This window comes from Leptonotus elevatus, chromosome 13 (assembly GCF_054856555.1).
Source record: "Leptonotus elevatus isolate MCC_2025b chromosome 13, RoL_Lele_1.0, whole genome shotgun sequence".
NCBI lineage: Eukaryota > Metazoa > Chordata > Actinopteri > Syngnathiformes > Syngnathidae > Leptonotus > Leptonotus elevatus.
In genome coordinates, this window is record NC_141251.1 from 12,934,704 (window position 1) to 12,955,342 (window position 20,639).

At 41.2% G+C, this 20,639-nt stretch overlaps 2 protein-coding genes across 5 annotated transcripts in view; one reads left to right on the forward strand and one right to left on the reverse strand.

The window, feature by feature from the left end:
* tsnax (translin-associated factor X) lies at positions 1 to 15,853 on the reverse strand. Of its 4 annotated transcripts, none has more exons than XM_086092617.1 (6): positions 15,636 to 15,853; positions 6,027 to 6,116; positions 5,829 to 5,943; positions 5,260 to 5,390; positions 2,486 to 2,595; positions 1 to 764 (listed from the first exon to the last, which is right to left on the reverse strand). In XM_086092617.1, the coding sequence occupies exons 1-6, from the start codon at positions 15,652 to 15,654 to the stop codon at positions 387 to 389; spliced, it is 843 nt and encodes a 280-aa protein (XP_085948743.1). In that variant the 5' UTR covers positions 15,655 to 15,853; the 3' UTR covers positions 1 to 386. The 4 variants fall into 4 exon arrangements, with proteins under 4 accessions (XP_085948743.1, XP_085948745.1, XP_085948744.1 ...); XM_086092619.1 differs by having other exon boundaries at positions 15,763 to 15,844; XM_086092618.1 differs by lacking the exon at positions 15,636 to 15,853 and adding an exon at positions 6,566 to 6,876.
* egln1a (egl-9 family hypoxia-inducible factor 1a) overlaps positions 8,893 to 20,639 on the forward strand; it is a 21,861-nt gene continuing 10,114 nt past the window's right edge. The window contains exon 1 of the mRNA XM_086092616.1: positions 8,893 to 9,927. Within this exon, the coding sequence (XP_085948742.1) occupies positions 9,223 to 9,927 (705 nt within the window). The 5' untranslated portion in view covers positions 8,893 to 9,222. The remainder of the gene's footprint in view (positions 9,928 to 20,639) is intronic.

Sequence of the window (20,639 nt, forward strand, 5' to 3'; positions counted from 1 at the left end):
ATATATATATATATAATATGTGTGTGTGTGTGTGTGTGTGTACATCAGGTGGCTGCCAGAAAATGGGCCTGAACAAAGGTCACATGCTCTACCTTAGATTATCTGTGTGTGATAGGGGAAGGGGAGGGCTGAGAGCGGAATAAAATAAACACACACGCTATCAAAGAAACCTCAAGTCTTGCAAAGCATGGCATACTTGCTGCAAAACTTTTATCCATATAAAACAGCTGCAGTAGTCCGAATGAAAAAAAAAAAATACAATTTCTATTATTGTAACAATACTTTATTATAGTATGAAAAAGTAAACCATGTTAAACTTATGAAGGCCAATTATGAAAAGGTTCAAACTTTTACAAAGGTAAAATAAGAAGAAAGGTTGCAAGGACTTAGACCACAGCTTCTTCTGTGTCCATGTGAGTGTTACGGCTGGAGAAGACATCGGCCAGCATATGTTTGGGGATCTCGGAACCGCGAACACGCAGGGCGTAGCAGGCGTCCTCCACTTTGCCCAGGCTCTGGCGCAGTGTGTGCAGCTTCTTGGACACCTCGTAAGGGCCCGTGTTTCCGATGTAGGAGAAACCGTCGTGGATCTGGCGCAGGAACTGGCTCAGCTGAAAGGGCGTGTCGATGTCACCATTGCCCACGCTACTAATGCACAGGCGCATCAGCTCTCCTGTCAGGTCGGCCACGCCCAGCAAGTAGTCTGCGGGCATCACCTGGAAATTCATGACTTGAGGCTTTGATGACAGGGTGTCAGCAGAGCCCTGAGGGAACAAGTGTAGAAAAAAAAAAGGTAATACGTTAAATAACTAATATGTAGCATTTCACTGTTTTCACACAATTATGATATAATGACATTATCACAATTATGATTAGTATTATATTTCACCTGGGCAGTTTCAGTCAGTGATGCACAATTTCTTCGCTAAACCTCTCTCATTTCATTGGTCCATTTCAGTGGTTAGTTTAGCTACCAATTTGTCCTACCTGATCCTACTTGACTGCTTGTTTTAAGCAATGCAGCTCAGGGTTCACTTACTTTTGCACCTACATGAATTGACCAAAAACTCTAAATGCTAAATCTACACCTGTTATTTTATATAAAATGTAATGGTTCAAATTGAACAACAAAATCAGGTTGAAACAAGGCGGTGACTAATACCATCATGGGCCGCCCTCCTGCAACCATTTTACGATCCGGGACTAGAAATTATATGAATACAAAGTTGCTATTATTTTTTTCACTAAAATCATTAAAAATTCATCCACTAGTACATATTAAATTGTAAATGTAGTTCAGCGTTGTTGTAAAATAAACTATTATGTTCATTGTATATACTGTGTTTGTATAACTTTGCCTTTCTTTGTTGCACCTTCCCCTTTTATGATGCGCCAAATGTGCTCTATAAGTGAAAGAAGTGGACTGCAGGCGGGCCATTTCAATACCCGGATCCTTTTCCTACGCAGCCATGATGTTGTAATTGGTGCTGCATGTGGTCTGGCATAATCGTGTTGAGAAATGCAAGATCTCCTCTGAAAGTGATGATGCCTGGATGGGAGCATATGTTGTTCTCCAATCTGAATATCCCTTTCTGCATTGGCGATGCCTTTCCAGATGTGGAAGCTGCCCATGCCACACGCACTCATGCAACCCTATACCGTCACAGATGCCAGCTTGTAAACTGAGTGCTGATAACAACTTGGGTTGTCCTTGTCCTCTTTAGTCAGTATGATCTAGCGCCCCAGTTTTCCACAAAGAACTTCGAATCGTGATTCGTCTGACCACAAAACAGGTTTCCACTTTGCCACACTCCATTGCTTCTTCTTTGTACTGTCGAGTTTCATCGAGCAACGGCGGCTGGCACGCTGGATTGTGTTCACCCACAATGTTTTCTGGAAGTATTGCTGAGCCCTTTCTGTGATTTTTCTTACAGTAAGCATTCCTGTTTGCGGTGCAGTGCCGTTTAAGGGCCCGAAGATCATGGGCATCCAGTATGATTTTTTTCGGCCTTGACCCTTACACACAGAGATTGTTCCAGATTCTCTGAATCTTTGGATGATGTTATGCACTGTAAATGATGATTACTTCAACCTTTTTGCAATTTTTCGCTGGTAAACACCTTTCTGATATTTCTCCACCATCTTCGCTTCTGAGAGACACTGCCACTCCGAGAAGCTCTTTTTATACTCCAATCAAGTTGCCAATGGACCTCGTTAGTGGTCATTGGTCTTCCAGCTGTTTTTTTTATAGCTACAATTGACTTAGCCTCTTTTACCTGTTGCAACTTTTTTTTAGATTTGTTGGCACCATGAAATTTTAATATTTTTCCCTTAAAATGATAAATGTTCTCAGTTTAAACTTTTGACCTGTCATCTATGTTCTATTCTGAACAAAGGATTGCAATTTGGCACATGCACATAATTGCATTCCGTTTTTATTCACAATTTGTATAGTGTCCCAACTTTTTGGGAATTGGGTCTGTACCTCATCTCCTGTCGTGAACACCAGGCTGGCGTTGATCTCCTCCAGGCTGATGAGGGAGCGATGACGGATGTAGTGCTGGAAGGAGGCGGCCTCCACATACTCCTGGATTCCTGAATGAATCAAACCCACATTGAAATGAATGACTCACACCAAGCAAAGCTAAAAGTAACGGATATTGAGCTTTCACAATGAATCTAAAGTGCACGACAATCGTTACAGGTGAACAAAACAAAAAAAACTTTCTAATGTCTGTATCCAATTGTTTCACTACTTTTTGCACCAACTGATGGTTCTTCAAGGGTGGGGGCTAAACTGCAACATTCAAACAGGATGTTGTCGGAGGGAAGTGGCCACTGAGCTTAGTGTCACAGTGTCATCTGCAGGTTGCAACAGAAAGACAGAGAAAGTGGAAGAGTGACAGAAAGGCATAAAAGTGAATAGTTGGACATCTGCAAAGGTTTAACAAAGTCAAATTAAGTTCTCCTATAAAGATTATACAGTACTGTATTTTAAGTTCATTCTAAAATTTCACCCGGAGGCCCAATATCCCCCAACGTTTTCTGACTATGCAATGTTGCAGAGGATTTACACACACACAAAAAAATGGCAGAATGCATATCAAGCCGAGTGCGAGTAAACACTACAGGCTATCTGCAGCGTATAGATCACAGATGCAGATAGTGATTCAAACCTGTTTCCTGCAACAGCCTTTTGATTTGAACAACAGTGGCCATTTTTTTGTGGCAGGCTGAGATGACCCCCTCATTTGTTTTCTGGCCCTGTATAAACAACAATCAAATAATCACAGGACGGAAGACTTTGTGTCTGAAGTTTACTTTTGGAGCGGCAATTGAACTTCAAAAGGGCCTGCTATCTCGCCCGGGCTAACCACAGAGAGCTACGCGCAGCTGGGACGAGGATGTGTTTAGTTTGTACTTGCACTGCTTGCACTTGGTGTCAAACGTACTCACAGCAATTTGTTTTGTTTGCTTTGTTTGGACAGTTTACAAATACCGGGTTAAAAAAAAAAAAGTATGCTTGTTGAGGTAATGTTCTCTTTATTTACATGGAGTAAGGGAATAAAAAAAAAATGTTGAGTATTTTTAAATGAAGTAATTTCTACAGTTTTAAACAAGCATTACGATATAAAGGGTACAAACAATATGGCAAGGCTTTGTTTATCCATCTAACAAACAAAGCTTGAACCCGCACCACATATCACCAGTGCTTAAAGTGGGAGTCAACCTTAAACATTACTTGACAATGTTATAAGTGACCTCACTAGTCTGAACATTACATTCTGATTAATATTACATTACCAAACAAAATCCACCTGTTTTTATCCAGGTCAGGATATATATATATATATATATATATATATATATATATATATATATATATATATATATAATTAATTAATTACAATGTACAATTAATCAGAATGTCATGTTTATATTATTGAGGTCACATATATTATTGTCAAGAATTTTTTGGGGGGGGTTGACTAGCCTATCCGATAAAAGCCCAGGCCTATTACCCACCGGCTAGCGCAGCTTTACTTAACGTACTTGTCACAGCAGTTACATCAACACTGCCAGGAGATGTGACTCTGATTTGGAAAATCTGTCATAATCTGATGATGTGCATGACAAGAAATGGGTTGTGTGTGCATTAAGGCAGGTTCAGATCATCTCTACCAAGAAACCGTTCACATTCTTTCATTGAATGATACTACAGCAGTTTATCTTTTACAACTATAATACAGAAAATAAAACAAAACAGCAGATGATCAGGGGCTTTTACAGTATACACAATCTAAATAACTGCACGTCCAATGCTCAACAACATATGAGTACGCCCCAAATAGATTTGTTAGAAAACCCTGGTTTCTTTTAGAATGAAAATTTTCTATAGAATATTGGTAGAAAATTTTCTCACAATTGTGGGCCTTTTTTGGGGACACAATATGCATTGTATGTCCATGTATGCTTATAAAAATGTTTTTTTATTTAAAAAACAAATAAATAAATAAAGTAATTCACAAGGATTCTGGAAATTCCCCACCACTTGCTTATGCAGATCTTCAGCTAAAGAGCTTATCAAACTGAAAGCGTTGACCCGTTATCAGCAGCAATTTTGCCCTCAATGTCATTAAAGGCCTCTCTATGACAAAAGTGGCGCCATTACATACTGTATGCCAGGAGACTCCTTGTTCAGATTAACTGCAAATCCGTTACACTGAGTCTCTAATAAAGATGATAAAAAACGGAGAGGGGAAAAGACTAATTGGTGGGAACTGCCACTAGTCACGTCGCAGAGGATGCAAAATTGATTCAAGAGTGACTACAATCTAAAAAATGCCCCCCCCCCACCCACCAGCTAGATAACAGCTCACCATCACACAAATTTGTCTCCAAACACTGCAGACATTTTGGCTACGCTAACAAGAACGGATAGTGATGCAAGAAGTGGGAAAACAACGTTATCAGAGGGTGTTCCTGTTAATGCAGGCCTGCACCAAGGTCACGGTCTCACACGAACAGTTATGTCACCAATGTAAAACACAGGAGGAGACACTCGTGTGTACAGCAGGCTATTTCTCCTAAGTAACTTTCTTATGTTTTAGGGTCCAGAAGTTGATCAATAGAGTACTACTATACTATAGCACTACTTTTTAACGTTTTGGATCAAGATTAAATAAAAACAAAATTGTGGGGGTTATAACCTCCGCCCTCCATGTCTAGAATTGCCACTGGTGTGAAGAGAAAACTCACCTGCAGTGAATGCTCTGTGGAACTGATAGATGTCCTCTCCTCGAAGCTCTTCTGCAATCTGACCAATTTTTTGCCTCACACCACAAAGTTTCCCATCTGCCTCATTTAAAATGGCCTCTGCATCTGGAACACTTCCAAATGAAAAAAGAAACCCAGAGCACAGTAAGAATGGACTGTTCATCTGCAGTTCATCTTATAAGTAAACATTGGACCTTGTGCGTGCCTGCTTTTTGTTTTTCCTCTCCTTGCACAATAAAGTGAGAAGGAGAAGGTAAAAGAAATCCTCAGGGTGATTCATGAAACTCAAATCCTGACAACCTAAATGTGACAGATCTCTCCCCAAAAAATATTGTGAGGTGATACATTGGTTAGGTTAAGAACGACCTCCTTTTGTTAACAAAAAAGCTGGGATCTGCAACCATGTGATATGTATTTTCTACATTCATTAAATCAGTTAGGATCATTTGACCCTGCGCCGTTGCGTGTGTGTTTTTTCCCATTAAATGTATTCCTATTTAGAATTTACTGTGAAAATCACTAACATAGTGACAAACATTCACCATACATACCTTGTCACTCTGTGTAAAAGAAAAATTGTCCTCTTGCTCTCAATGGTGACATCTCGACTGAGCTTAACAAGACGCTCGTATTTGTCGTGCTTGGTGTCAAGCTCCATCTGAAAGACTATAAAAGAAATGTGTGTAAATAGCAAATACCATACCCATCCGGGAGAGAAGTGGCATTGATACAAAGAGGATGCAATTTACCTTTGAAGGCTGCGATGACAGGCGAAGACAGATCGGCACCTGCTTCACAGCGCTGAGCTGCATTTTCATTTTTCTGTGGATGTCCTTCAGCTATAAATGATGCAGAAAAGAAACAGATGATGCCGTGTTTTCTTCAATGTCAAATTCTTGTGAAATTCTCTTAAACGACTCTCAAATCTCTGTGGCTGAGCTGCAGAGCCATCGAGTCAGTTAATTTTGCTGTCGTTTTCAGCCTTAGTGTGGAAAATAATGACGTGGCCTGACGTGATGCATTGTCCTGCTGATTACGTTTGACTGCTTTTAACGTGTATTGCAATTGTTCTCATCGTCACACTGTAAAATAATAGCGACCGAGACGTATCAAGACAGTTGAAATGCAATACTCAGTAGGTAAATCAATATCCTTTTCACTAAGCCTAATGGGAAAATAATAAGCACACGGATGGTAAACAATGGCTAACGTAGCACCTAGAACCAGTTACACGTGCGTCTAGCGTCTCCAGACCAAAATGAGTTTATGATGATTAGTCCGAACTTACCTGCTCGCTTATTCATACCTTCAGCGTTACCGTAAAGTACAACTGAAGCTGAATTGTGATTATTTTTGGCGATCGCCTGAAGTGTGCTCCAAAATATATGACACGCCGCACTTACAGCTTAGCTTTACTGAAATAGTTTGTAAGTGGTTCAATTTGTATTTAAAGGACAGAATTAATAGCACATTTAAACGAAGGTATGATAAATATGCACTAATTCTACGCGAAATAATTCCTATTATGTAGATATCTTTTCAGGCAGTCGTGCTGTCTCGTTTATTGCGGGGCTTTCGTGATGTTTTGTGCGTAACCGGAAATGGACAGGAGCGGTGCATTATGGGATATGTAGTCTTTTGGAAAAGTAGGCAGGAGTTCATTCGTCCAAGTGGCGAGTGCAACTTATTCAAGTCAAAAGTCATCTTTAAGTAGGTTACAGGTAATATTGCATCGGCGTTGGTTTATTGATTATCTCTGCCTTCCTTTCTTAGAATTCAAACAGGGATTACTAAAAATAAATTGGGTTGTTTATGTTGTGTTTTTGAGGCAATGACGTGGGGTGACTCATGACTGGTGGTGAGGCACTGACTCCTCCGCAGTTGGATATAAAAATATGAATCCAAAATAGAAGATTAGCCTGGTTTTCATTCATGACCTTTATTGTAACATTAGTTTTCAAAGCTTAAAAGCTTAAATCAATTCCACAGTATTCAACAATGTGATAGCAAGTGTTTTTTGTTTAATTAAAATTTGGTTTTAAGTACCCACATGTCTGCTAACTGCATGTCTGATGTTTCTAACAAATAAATCCATGTAAAAATCAGTGAAGAATGTGGCAAGTTACTTGAGCCAAACATAGTTACCGCAATACAAGTGAATGCAAGAGCGATATCACACTTAAAGAATGAAGTTAGATTTGCACGCCCTCAATCAGCCAAGCCTTCCTGTGGTTATGTATGTCAATGGGAAAAGTTCCGCGTTTCTTGCGCCAATGGAGCTCAGCTTTTCTGGCTGATCAGAAAAACTAAATATGTCACACACATTCATTTAATTTACTGTATTGCATTGACTGTTGAACATCATCATGTACCTTGAGCACGTGTGATAAAACATATCTTATTGGCGATATAAAGACAAGCAATGTCTCTTGTTGTCTAAGGGCTTCAACGGCGTGCATTGGCAGTCAATGTGTGCATAGTCGCTGGAGGCACTGAAAGTGCAATGCTTCTGGTCTCTTCCAATACCGATACCGATGCTGTATTACAATTTAACACACCTAGTTTTAAGGAAATACTTAATTGAAAGTCATGGGATTCTATTTTTTTATTTTTTTAAAGCAACACTGTGTCCACACAGCCTTAAAGTAATAATTTGTTGTAAAATACATTGGACCCTAGTGCAGACAGTCTTATACATAAAAAAATAAAAAATAAATGTTGTACTTAGCCATTGTCTCTACTCTGGACTACTTACTATATGTGTCATTCAGTTTCTTGATCATCAGATACTCACTTTCCACTAACCCCTCCTTCCTCCAGTGAATCCTGAAGACTGTCTACGTGCAGTTTGACTAGTGCCAACTTAATTCTGCCCGCAAGCGCGAATGATGACGTCCAAAAACCCGTTTACTTATTATAAATAAGGGTGCATGATTGTGCCAGCTGGATATGCATTGGACGCGTGACATATACTGCATTGTAATATATGTCGTTGTTGTTAAAATATATTTGTAAGAATTTGCACTCTAAAATCACACAAATGTATATGTTGTATGATATGACAGAAGGGAAATGTTGACATAAATATTGTGTCGTTTAAGTGAAAGGAATTTCACAAATGCCAGTCAAGAATGAGGACGACACGCTGATGTGACGTTCAGTGTTGTTACGTCAAGGGCGGTCCTCTGGTTTATATCTCCGAGGTTTCTCACTAGCTTATTGTAGTTGTTTACAGTATTCAAAATTGTGTTTACTCAACGTTGCAAGTAAGCTTCCACATTTTGATGCTTTCTAAAAATAAAAAAAAATCCTTACAAATATGTTAATGCTAAGCTTTAATGGCGCTGTCAAGGAGGTATTAATTTAATATTGTTTTGCTCGTCAGTGTTTCTTTTTTTGCTGATGCAGTAATACGACACAAGAGTGCACCTTTTAGTTGTCAGTTCCTTTTCAGTTTAAGGCAAAGAGTCAAAAATATAAGGGTATTACATACTTCGCGTATGAAGATGAGAGTAGCCGTCACACAGATTGACCCGCACGTGTTTTCCAGCTTCGTCAGCTGTCCGATAACCATGAACGTAACACACGGGTTGGGGCGTGGCTTCCGCCTGACGTCAGAGCGGGCGGGCCGGGGACAGGCTGGGAACAGTGAGCGTCGCCATGCACGACCTGCGGGCCGACAGCTAGCTTGCAGAATGCCCCATGAAGACCTCGACGCAAGCCGTTTCGCTCGCTCCGGGCAACACGCTGTCGCGTGATTTCTCAGACTCAACATGTGGAGAAGTAGCGGATGTAATGGAACGAACGGCTTTTAAGTTTTATTCCAGGGTTTCGCTCGGCGTAGCGTGGCAAGAGGCGGTGGACCGCTTCCAAAGTTGTCGGTTAGCAGGGCGCGTGTGAAGGATTGGAATTAAAGGCGCCGCGCACCCGTTGTTAGCGGCAAACATGGAGAAGCAACAGAACGACTTGGAGCGAGAGCGCCAGTACTGTGAACTTTGTGGGAAAATGGAGAACCTTTTGAAGTGCGGTAGGTGTCGGAACTCCTTCTACTGCAGCAAGGAGCACCAAAAACAGCACTGGAAAGAACACAAGCGCATTTGTAAGGAGGCGGAGAAGACGCAGTCTCCCAAACAGAAGCCCGAACCCGAGCAACCGCCCGGGGATGAGAAGGCGCCGGAGAAATGCACGAAGAAGAACAGCCCCGAGCAAGCGGACACCGGTGCGCCCTCGGCAGAAACTACAAACACGGAGCCGCAGGCGGTTGGAGAGCAACCGGCCGAGGAGGGCTCCAACACCACCACACCTAACGGACAAACGAGTTCATCCCCACAGAAACTCGCCACGGAGTACGTCATCCCGTGCATGAACAAGCATGGCATCTGCGTGGTGGACAACTTTATGGGCGAGGAGACCGGGCTGAGCATCCTGGAGGACGTCAAGGCCCTGCACAAAACCGGCCGGTTCACGGACGGCCAGGTGGTCAGTCAAAAAAGTGACTCCACTAAAGACATCCGTGGGGACAAAATCACGTGGGTGGACGGGAAAGAGGCGGGCTGTGAGAAGATCCGCTTTCTCACAAGTCGCATGGACGATCTGGTCAGACATTGTAACGGCAAACTGGGCAACTACGCCATCAATGGAAGGACAAAAGTAAGTAGAGAAACAGGTGGGCACCGTCAACCATTCCCTTTTTTTTATTGCATGCATGCTTCATACCAAGAAGTACCCGACCAAGTCAAGAAATTCAGTACAGTACTGACACAACCTGCAACTTCCATTGCCTCGCTCAACTTTGTCACGTTTCACTAATACCAACTGTGCAACGCAGCACTCTGCACTCTACAGTAGGTTCTGTCTCAGATATATATATATATATAACGCTATGTTAGGAAAATATATGCAACCTATACAATAAGACAATGAAACAGATGCACAATTTTGGTGTGCTTAACATCATTTTCTTCATACTGAGTTGAAATCTGGGTAAGTCACTACTTTGCTTAAATGGGTCTGTATGATTTAGAAGTAGGGGTGTTAGAAAAAATTGATTCGGCAATATATATCGTGATATTACAGCGCGCAATTCTCGAATCGATTCATTTTTAAACATACATTTTTTATGGAATATTCAACAAAACGTCTTACTTGGGGTTAGGATTCTAAGCATGGAAGAATGTTATATTAACGAAATATTAAGCCATAATATTTTATTTCAGTGCTGTTCAAACATGAAACAGACTGCAACCTGTTTGTTAAATGCAGTGGCTCAGTTATAAGCCTGAAGTTGCAGATAAATAAATACATTTTCGTACAAATCTTACAGTTTACATGTACAAGTTTATTGATTATTATTTTCCAAATTTGAGTTTAAAAAATCGCAATAATCAATTTATAGATTCGTATCTGGATTAATCGGTATCGAATCGTGACCTATGAATCATGATAAGAATCGAATCGCCAGATACTCGGCAATTCACACCCCTATTGAGAAATGTCCAAATTTACAACTAATCCATTAACAATTTAATCGACAACTATTTTAATCGTTGATCCATCCTTTAGAGATTGTTGAAATCCTCTTATTTCAGCCTCTCAGCGGTAAATAATCTGATTTCTGCATTGAGCATCTTTTAAGCATCTTCCACTTTGGAAAACAATGATCACCCTTTTCTCTGTTTTCTGGTACGTTATGGAACAAACAAAATTGAATCAATCAATTCATGTATAAAAAAAAAACCACACACACACTTGAATCTATTAGTACCAATCATTATTTGGAGCCATTGTATGAATAACCTAGTTATACCCGGAGCTGCCTCAGAAGTCTAAATCAAACAAGTGGCCTATCACATGGATCAGTTCTCATGAAGTAGCTGAGTTTCAAGAGGGTTGGTGAAGACAACATGACTCCCTCTTGTGTGGTATTGCTTATTTGTCGTTTATTTGGTCTTGCTTAGTCACTAAAATAGGGAAGCGCGAGTACGATAACAGGTATTGTTATCAGACTAATACTCTGCCTTTTTTCAACATTTTAGGACTTGTGATGGTGGCCGGATGCCGATACTGTGCCACTGTACGATCAGGAGCTAGAAATGAGAAGAGTAGAAAAAAATGCCATTAATTTCAGTTGTAAAGGAACATTTTGTCATGGGATATAATAGGTCCTTAAAATTGTCATGGGGTGGGGGGTTAACTATTAATCTATTAATCATCAATCAATCAAACTTTATGTAGCACTTTTCAAACCCTCCCGGCTCCCGCTAATTGACCAAAAGTACAACGAGACACATACATACAGGTTAAAAATAATGATGGAATGACCTAAAGACCTGATGACCTGTACTACTCCTGCCTCAATCAATATGAAGCATCTGAATGCTGCAGCTTTTTCACCACGTTCTTCAATTGCACTTTTTCTTTTTTTTCTTTTTTTTTTGCACATGAAGCATAGCAACTCACAGCATGACTGTTGAAGTATCCGGTGTCTATTCTGCGAAATTGTGGTTGCCTGCCACTTAAACAGTTAAGCAGCATTATAAATAGATGCTGGAAGTTAACTCTAGTATTTTTTATTATTTTTTTTATTTTTTTTTTGACTACACTGGGCTTTTGGTCACAAAATGAAGGCGTTTTAGCACTACTAAACTGCTGTGAATTTCTAAAACAAGAATATGAGTCATTGCCCGGATCCATTTTTAATGCCTGTCTGCTGCTGCAGTATGTCCTCGCATGCGCATGCACAGAAGTTAGTTTGAATCTGTCTGCACGCTCGCCAGTCTAATATGTGCAAATAAACAGCCATGCAGTATGCGGAATTCTACTTGTTTTTAACATGTTGGTCATACTTACCAACGGGTCCTTTAGACAAAGAGAAAGCCATATACTCAAAGCTCTCTCTGTGTAATGCGCTAAGAGGCAACAAACTCGCTACCTATAAAATGAGTCCGATTCGGAATACTTGTTTAGTCGTCGGAAGGGCAATTCATGTTTACGTTCAACCTGTCCCGCTTAACATCAACAACAACCATACCTTATGAAATAGGTTTACATTGTGCTTGAGAAATTGTAGGAAGTGTTAATCATTTGGCAACTCAGATAAACAATTAACAGTTAATACAATTGAGTGTATACCTCATAGGCGCGTAGGCAGGGTACTACGTCAACTGTGTACAACCGCTTTTCCATTACAGGCTGCAGAACGGCCCCGTTCATGCCCAAATGTGCCCCGGCCTCACTTGGCCGGGCAGACTCTCTTGCTTCTTCACCATTACAACAGCCACCAATCAATTGAGGTGGGATCAAGTGAACTGTGCGAGCCTCCACTGCACGCACACTCGCATAAGATTTCACGAGTTTCGGCCACTGGCTTTTGCGGCGATTCGAAATGTGAACGGGCGTCGCACGGTGCGGCGATGTGGCAAATTGTACGGAAGCTTTCACACAGACCAAAAATCCGGTTACGGGTTTCAGGCCAATCAACCAAGTTCCCCGACACAGAAAATTGCAGTGTGAGTGGATGCTGTGTGGAAGGTGATATGGACACACTCACACTTTCGAGCTGGTACTGATGCTAATATTGAAAGTTTTTTTTTGTCATGTCTAACTTGACATCCCGTTTGAGCTTTGATTAAAACTTTGCTTGCTCTGAACTCCAATGTTAAGTAGTGGATTGTGGCACCATGACCCTGAGCCACAATACTGAACCAGCGAGCTGTCCGTGTTCCCTTTAAATATAAATTAGCGGTGATTTGATGCAATATGTTGTCGTGACAAATATCAGCGGGGGGGTGGAGGAACACAGATAACCGATAGCTGCATGCTGCTATTTTTAGGTTTGTCTCCTTATCTAGTTTATTTACACCTGGGCGCCTTCTCAGTAGAAGGCCTCTCAGTAAACACACATTTGAATACATGGCAAGTGTGTTTCGCGACGCGTTAAGCACCGGCGAGAATGTAACTTCCTTGCCTACTGCCCCAGTTCCCCTAACAAACACCCGGCTTGGACTGTGACCAGAGAGAATGAGCATGACTTGCATAAATGTGAAGGCCGTCTGAATCAATGGACTCAAAAGGAGCTGACATAATGTAAGCAGATTTGGCTTTGGCGAAGATAGAGGAGAAACATGCACAAAGCGTTATTTGATGTAATTGTTTCCATTTCCCCCCTTCACCCGATAACATTGTTGGAGATTGCAGTCAGCTGAGCATGTTTATATACATGCAAAATGCTTTTGGGTTTCTCGAATGCATTGATCATTGAAGTGCATGCGCGAGACTTGCTTTGGTTTTGCGACTTTTCGTACTTGATTATCCTTTTGACCTTCTCACTGCTGACCATGAGCATGGACATCATGATGAAAATGTTTGGTGCTTACTTAGCTCAGGCTATTCTCATTACAGTGTTAAGGAAAAAGGGGAGAATATGCTGCACTGCACACAGGCCGGTCTCTAGTTGGCTGCAAGCTGCAAAGTACGAGCTGCTGGTGATAGTTTTTTTTGTGATCAGCAATGAAAGGCGTTGAGTAACATATGCTGATCACATACCTTTTCACGGAAATCGCCCGGTCTCAATCAGCAGCCAAACGACAGTCATAGTCAAAATAACAAATATGTCCAAATATAACTATGGCCAGCAGATGGCAGCATTGTATCTCTTTTCAATGGGCTCCCGTGAATCAAATTGAAAAGATTAAGATTCACCGATTGTCACACCCACCTAAGTGGGGCGAAATTCATTCTCCGCATTTGACCCATCCCCTGAGGGAGCGGTGAGCAGCAGCAGGAGCCGCGCTCGGGAATCATTTGGTGATCTAACCCCCCAATTCCAACCCTTCATGCTGAGTGTCAAGCACAAGGCAAATGGGTCCCATTTTTATAGTCTTTGGTATGAATGGCGAATCTTAGGAAATGGAACGTTTTCAAGAATAACATGAATAATCAAAGCGTTTGTCACATTAAATCTAATTCACAGAGCGTCACTAAACAAAAAATATTAGTGTCGAAGTCACTGTTTTACAGAAAATATATCGTCACAAAAAGCTTTATTTCTCCTTATTTTTTCCATTTTCACTTGGTGTCACTCAAATGACCTATTTTCAAATGGAAGAACGGAATAAGGTAGAAACATACTTTTTTTCTAATATGGTGTCCATCGTGTTTATGTAGTCATAGCACACAATATTCTGTCTGCCTTGAAAGATGAGTGAAATTGCTCGAAATCGGCTGGCACTGTAGGCGTTGTTTTTTGGATAACGTTTGGCAGTAAAAGAGTTAATTAGGGCTCGGTAAAAAAGGCGACTTTAAAAAATAGGCCGACTTAAATTTTCTGCTTTGAAGCTCCACCGGAATCACGTTTGGGCCGGCCATGTTTTATACATGGACTTTCTTTTCTTTTTTTTTGCAGATGAACACAGTATTGGAGCGGCGACTGCGATCTGATCTTTATTTCTTCTGTTAGTGCACCATCTAGTGACCAAATGCCAGATGTTATTTGTCAGCTGCCTACAAACTTTTCAACCTTCAAAAATATTTTCATAACTCTTTTGATGAAACATTGACTTACAGCTAGTTGAATGGTGCCTTTATCATGGCCTGGGGGGGTCTTTATCGCTGTTACTAGCACTAAGCAAGTACAACACGCATGCAGACTGCTTTGCGGCATACGTCACTTTACCCCCTTCTCCCATTTCTTACAAAGGTGGAAGTCGATTTGAATGTATACGTTTGATTGTGGCAGTTATGGCAGAAGCTGCAAAACAACCGAAAAGTTTTATCTGAGGAGACAAAAAAAGAAAAAAGGGAGGTTACCTGTGCTGGATAAAAGGACAGTCAGGAATCAACATTGGCCCGGCTATCACTGGCTGGCATGAGCTCAAAGACGACGCTATGCGCTGGTCCTCCAGGGAAATGTCGTCTTGCTGCAGGCGAAACACTGCCGCTTTTGTCCATAAGGTGCCGCCATAATTAAACGCAGGCATGCAATTGTTTCTTGTGTCCTCATTAATAGCTATCATACAAGAAGTCTCTGGACTACTCAGTGAGTGTTGTTTGACGGTTTAAAATGTACCCTAACATTAGTGCTAATTGACGTTATTCTGTACAATAGCGTTTTCAGTTATTTTACGTGCCCACCTTTGTTTGAAATCACAGGTGCGAGCGACAAACCTAAACTTGTATCCAGTGTGACGCCGCGTTACGATAATTATGTATTCCAACATCAGCAATAGCACAGAATGACCGCATATTGAACAGTTAACGGGGCAAAAAGACAAGTGAATACAACAAGTTTCTTGTCTAGCCAGGCAAATAAAAATGACACTATACTACTTCTATATTATAACAAGCGAAGGCTAACTTACCTTTTAATGAACCTTTCATGCTTGTCAAACTTGATAATTAATACACGTGACGCCAGTACCAAAAGAAACTACCATTACGCTGCCTCACTTCAAAACAGATGAAAGTGAAGATTCTTTAGTGGCCTACCTGGGCTCTAGAATGCAACCGATTTGGGTATGCGGCCGTCCTAATTCATTTCACAATGTTGCAACTGTAACAAATCGCCATCAAGGGAGAAAAAGCCTCCTCGACTCACAAAGCCTCAAAGCCTCACTTTGGTACGTCAACGGATGCGCGTATCATGGTCTCGGCCAATCAGAGAATGCTGAAGGGCGGGGCCCTCATCTGATTCGATGTGGTAGAGATAGTCTTGTACTTTTTTTCTCCCCCAACTTTATTGGACACTGGGGGGAAACTCTGAGAATTTTGAGCACAAAATCCTCTTTTTAGTGTACAAGAATCGTTTTTGTGAGTCTTTTCGGCCGAGTTTTCTAATGCTGACCCTCGAAGATGAAGCCGTCGAACCAGTGAAGAAGATGTGCGCAGGCGAACGTGTGGCATACGTTCACTGAGGAAAAAAAACAAAAAACTGGCTTGATGACCAGTGTCCTCAGCGCAACACTTGCAATAAGATTATATTGTGCAAACTAACATGGATAAACACCACTGGATAGATACAGGGTGTCGAATTCTACATGCCCGTTCCGTGTATTAGCCAGCTTTGACCATCATGCTTTGCATCACAATGAAAAAAAAAAGTCTTATTTCCACAATGGCCGAGTTTTTATGCATGCTCCACCAATGCCCAGATGATTACAAAGAGCCCTGATTATTTATTTTTTAAACCTCAACTGCGCTATATCAGCTTGTATCTTCCCTTCAATGCTCGTCCCCTCGGACCAGTGACGTGCGGGCACGATAGGCAAGGTAGGCACTGCCTACCCCAGGCTGAAATGAAAGTTGAAACCGTTTGGCTTTTTAAAAATTGATTTTAATTATTTCTTTCACTTTAATAAACCTACACTACCTGTAGGTTTAAAAGTGACAACATTTGGTGATTTTCATACCTCTAAATTAAAAATGACTCATTACTTTGTCTGGCCCGCAGGCAAAAATGCTGCAAAAATTATCCTCCTGAAGGCACACCGCTACTGTGCTTTTCCCACCCCCATCTGCGTAGCGATGTGTGTTTGCGCATGCGTAGTCCGTTTCCCAGTAGAAAAGTCCTTTACGCAAATAGGCAGATCGCCACGCAGCCTTTTTACGTCGCTGTAGTATTCCTATGCGAACGTACGTTTGCACAGTGCAGCCGTGAATTCAAAACACACTTAGTGCACAGCAAAGCGGTAAGATGACGCCACTCTGGAGAATATAAAACTATTTTCACGCCTTTCTTTTGAGGGAAAACGCCATCTTTTGAAGGATGGGAGACCAACGCCTTAGCTACCGTAAGTAAGGGACAAAGAATTATTTGTACTTTTCACAAAGAATGGTGCCAAAGAAAGATTGGCTTTGTGGATGTGCTTCGATGAACTGGCAGATTCATTTTACATGGTTACTATTGCTAGCTTGATTTTGTGAGGAATTAGGCTGTTTTACAGGGAGATGTTCACTTTATTACATTCTTTCCGGGCGTCCGGGCGGGTTTGAAATTGTCTCTTTTTCGTTGTGTGGCAAATGGGAGGCAGAGTGCACTGCAATGTTTACTGTGGCTGGCAGACTGCGCACTGGCTGACGGTGGCCCAGAACTTTAGCTGAGTGACAAGTGTTGAGCTGCCGCACTGGAGGCGATGGGTACGAATCCCGCTCGAAGTAAAAAGAAAAAAAGATTGTGGAGCAAAAAAAATGTACGACTTCAAAAGAGAGTGATGTTTTTTTTGTTTTATTTTCTACCCATACCGAGGGAGGCATATGTTAAAATAGTTTGAATGTATGGCATCTTGTATCTGAGTATCAAGTATCTCGAGGTCAGGCTGAGTGTCCTTTTTTTTGGAAATGAAAATATGGTTACCCTAGGATACGTTCTGCCGACGCACAAATTTGTAATTGGTGTGTGCGTCGCAATTTGCGACTGCCTGCCTACCCAAACCTACAGCTCACTGCACGTCACTGCCTCGGACATGTAGTGTTGTGTTAGCTAGCATATGACACAGTTGGGTCCACAGTTAAACCTAAGATGGTGGGTCAACTGAAAGGAATACACTCCCAAGAGAGTATTAGTTGTGCTTACACAGTTACACTTAACTTAATGATGCAATTAATCTTTCAGTCCTAATATACTACACAAGTATTTTTTTTCTTAAAGGCTTATAAAGACGCTAAATACAAAATCATGGTGAGATGGTGAAAAAAGAGCTTGATGCTATTAAGGGTGGGCGATAATCACCGTCATCGATGTTGTCGTCAATTTGGCTTTCACGATGTCCAATTTTACATGATCAAATTTTAATACTATCTCTAAATGTGGGGAAACGGCTCAATTGATTGGCTGCAAATATGAAAGTTCCCATTTGGCGAATCAGCGTGCATAGACGGCAGAGGAGGAAATGATACCTCTTGGCATGATTCAGCCACGTGACTCGGCGCCGCCAGCCGTGAGGAAGACGGGACGGAAGTGTTTACAAGTGAGAACATGGAGTCGAAGTCTTGTTTTAATGACTGATTTAATAAAAACTTAGCAAGACTTAAGTACACGTCCCTAGCAAGGAAATTATTTGGGGTTGACAAGACCAAAATAACATCGTAATGTGTGCCGGAAAACGTCTGCCGCGATAATCACAATTATCAATCTGGCTGGCGAGGTTAACAGCTTTGGGCAGCAAATGGTGGAGTTAAAAGCGCTACATAAAAAGCAGTCCATTTACCATACCTGTTATTATGGAATAATAAAAGACATTTAATTGACAAAGATACAGAAAAACCCATGAAAACACCCTATATAGCCTGGAAAATAATAATAAAGCTTTCATTGTTAAATGTTGCCATAGAATATCGTAAAATGTTTTGCAGAAGATGTATTAAGCAAATTAAGATATAAACAAAAGCTGTTGTTCAAAAACGCCGTCTATAATTATTCTGTAAAGCAAGTGCAGATTTACACGATTTGTAGAATATTGTCAAAATATCGTTACCACGTTTTTGGGAAAAAATTTAGTGGTTTTTTTTTATCATTATTATTTTTTTATTTTTTTTAGCCCATATCGCCCACCCCTAAATGCTATATCTCAGCAATTCGGTACTACCTTGTATTCTATCTTTGCACATGGTTTTAGGGCTTATCTTCAAACATATTGTATTGAGAAGCAAATTACAAAAATGACTTCACCATGAAGATTTGAATGCTGTCTCTTGTGGTGTTGATTCATTTGTTTCCTAATGTTATACAGTTTTGATAGATTCAGTGTGTATGGGTCTGACTCCTCTGAGGAAGTTGACCGTTGACCTACATCTTAATGCACTATAGAATGAGAAGGCTAAAGGAAGTCATGTGTTGCGGGGTCGGTCGGATATTTCGCTCTAGGTGGTGTGAGGTAGCTTGTCACTACAATACTACAATACACTCCTCATATGTCCATGGCACCACCGTGTATACCACCTTTTTTTCCCCGGCTTATTGTTTGCACAACAGTGCAAAAATATGACATCTCTAGTACAAAACTCGTACTTATGGTGATGTATGACTTGAGTGGTGAGGTGAGTTCCAATACCAAATTAATGGTCAGCATTTTACCCTTAATAAGCAAGAAACACTGATGGGGCAGCAGCCTGCACTGAAAAATCATTGTCAAACCACACACATTCTATTAAAAAAAAAAAAAAAAAAACGTTTATTCAGTGGATTTGACCGCTTGGGGGCATAGCTCAGTGGTAGAGTGGTTGTCTCCCATTCGTGAGGTTGTGGGTTCGATCCTCACCCCTAGTGACCATACATGTTGAGGTGTCTTTGAGCATGACACCTAAGCTAGTTTCAATGTATCGTCACAAGCTTCTTACCGTTTAGGCCGTTCGTCCACACGATGGCGCGGTTTCGGAGCTTGAAACTGATCACTTTTGAAACCGGGCTCCAGAGTGGAAAGATTTCAAAACCCGTACGCGTCCGTCTGGACACCTTATGTAGGATACTCCTCGAGTGTTGATGTAATGGTCGCAGCTCGATGACGACGCATTTGCCGTAGATTGATGACGTGTGCGGCAATTCTCGCGTGAGTGCGCGCGAACCGTCAGTCTGTCAACAACAATGGCGGATAGCCGTGTTGTAGTCGTTTTGCGCAGCCTCCTTAGCTTGCTTATGCTTTTGCAGCTAAATATTTTGCTTCTTTATTCCCGCGTTCAACAAGCGGTGTTGTACTTGAATCACCCGCCATTGTCACTTCTCCTGTGTTCGTCTTCTTCATGTTGTTTTGATACACGTAAAGCCATGTTTGTTCTGTAGATTGCAATGGAGTTAGGGAAAAAAAGTGTCTTCTTCGCTGATTCTTCTTCTATGCTTTCCATTCTCCCTGTGGCTGCGCTACAGCGCCACTCCAGACTTGGCATATACATTACAGCCGTAAAAACGTCCTCAGCGTCTTCTTTTGGACACACGCAAGTCTTGAAATGCTTCTGTGTGTACGAGATTTGTTTGAGGAACGAAGCCGGCTTTGCTTCCGTCTGGGCGGACGGACCCTGAATCCCAATTTGCTCCCAGTGGACCTGGCAGCGCCCTGCATGGCAGCAGCCGACCATTGGTGTGTGAACGGGTGAACGTGAGGCATTGTAAAGGGCACCATAGGTGTAGTTAAAAGCGCTATATAAAAAGCAGTCCATTTAATGTGGTCCGTAAATATTATGTTTAAAGATATAAAGATATAAAACGCAATTACTCAACTGCTTGCAAACTAATATACTGATGTTGTGCTTATAATTGAGCATTTTTCATCGAAAAGTATGTTTGAAATAATGCTCTAGTAGAAAAAGAAATAAAATTAAGAGTTTAAGTAAGAATCTAGTAGACTCTTGGTTTAAAAAGTGAACTGGTTTAAAGA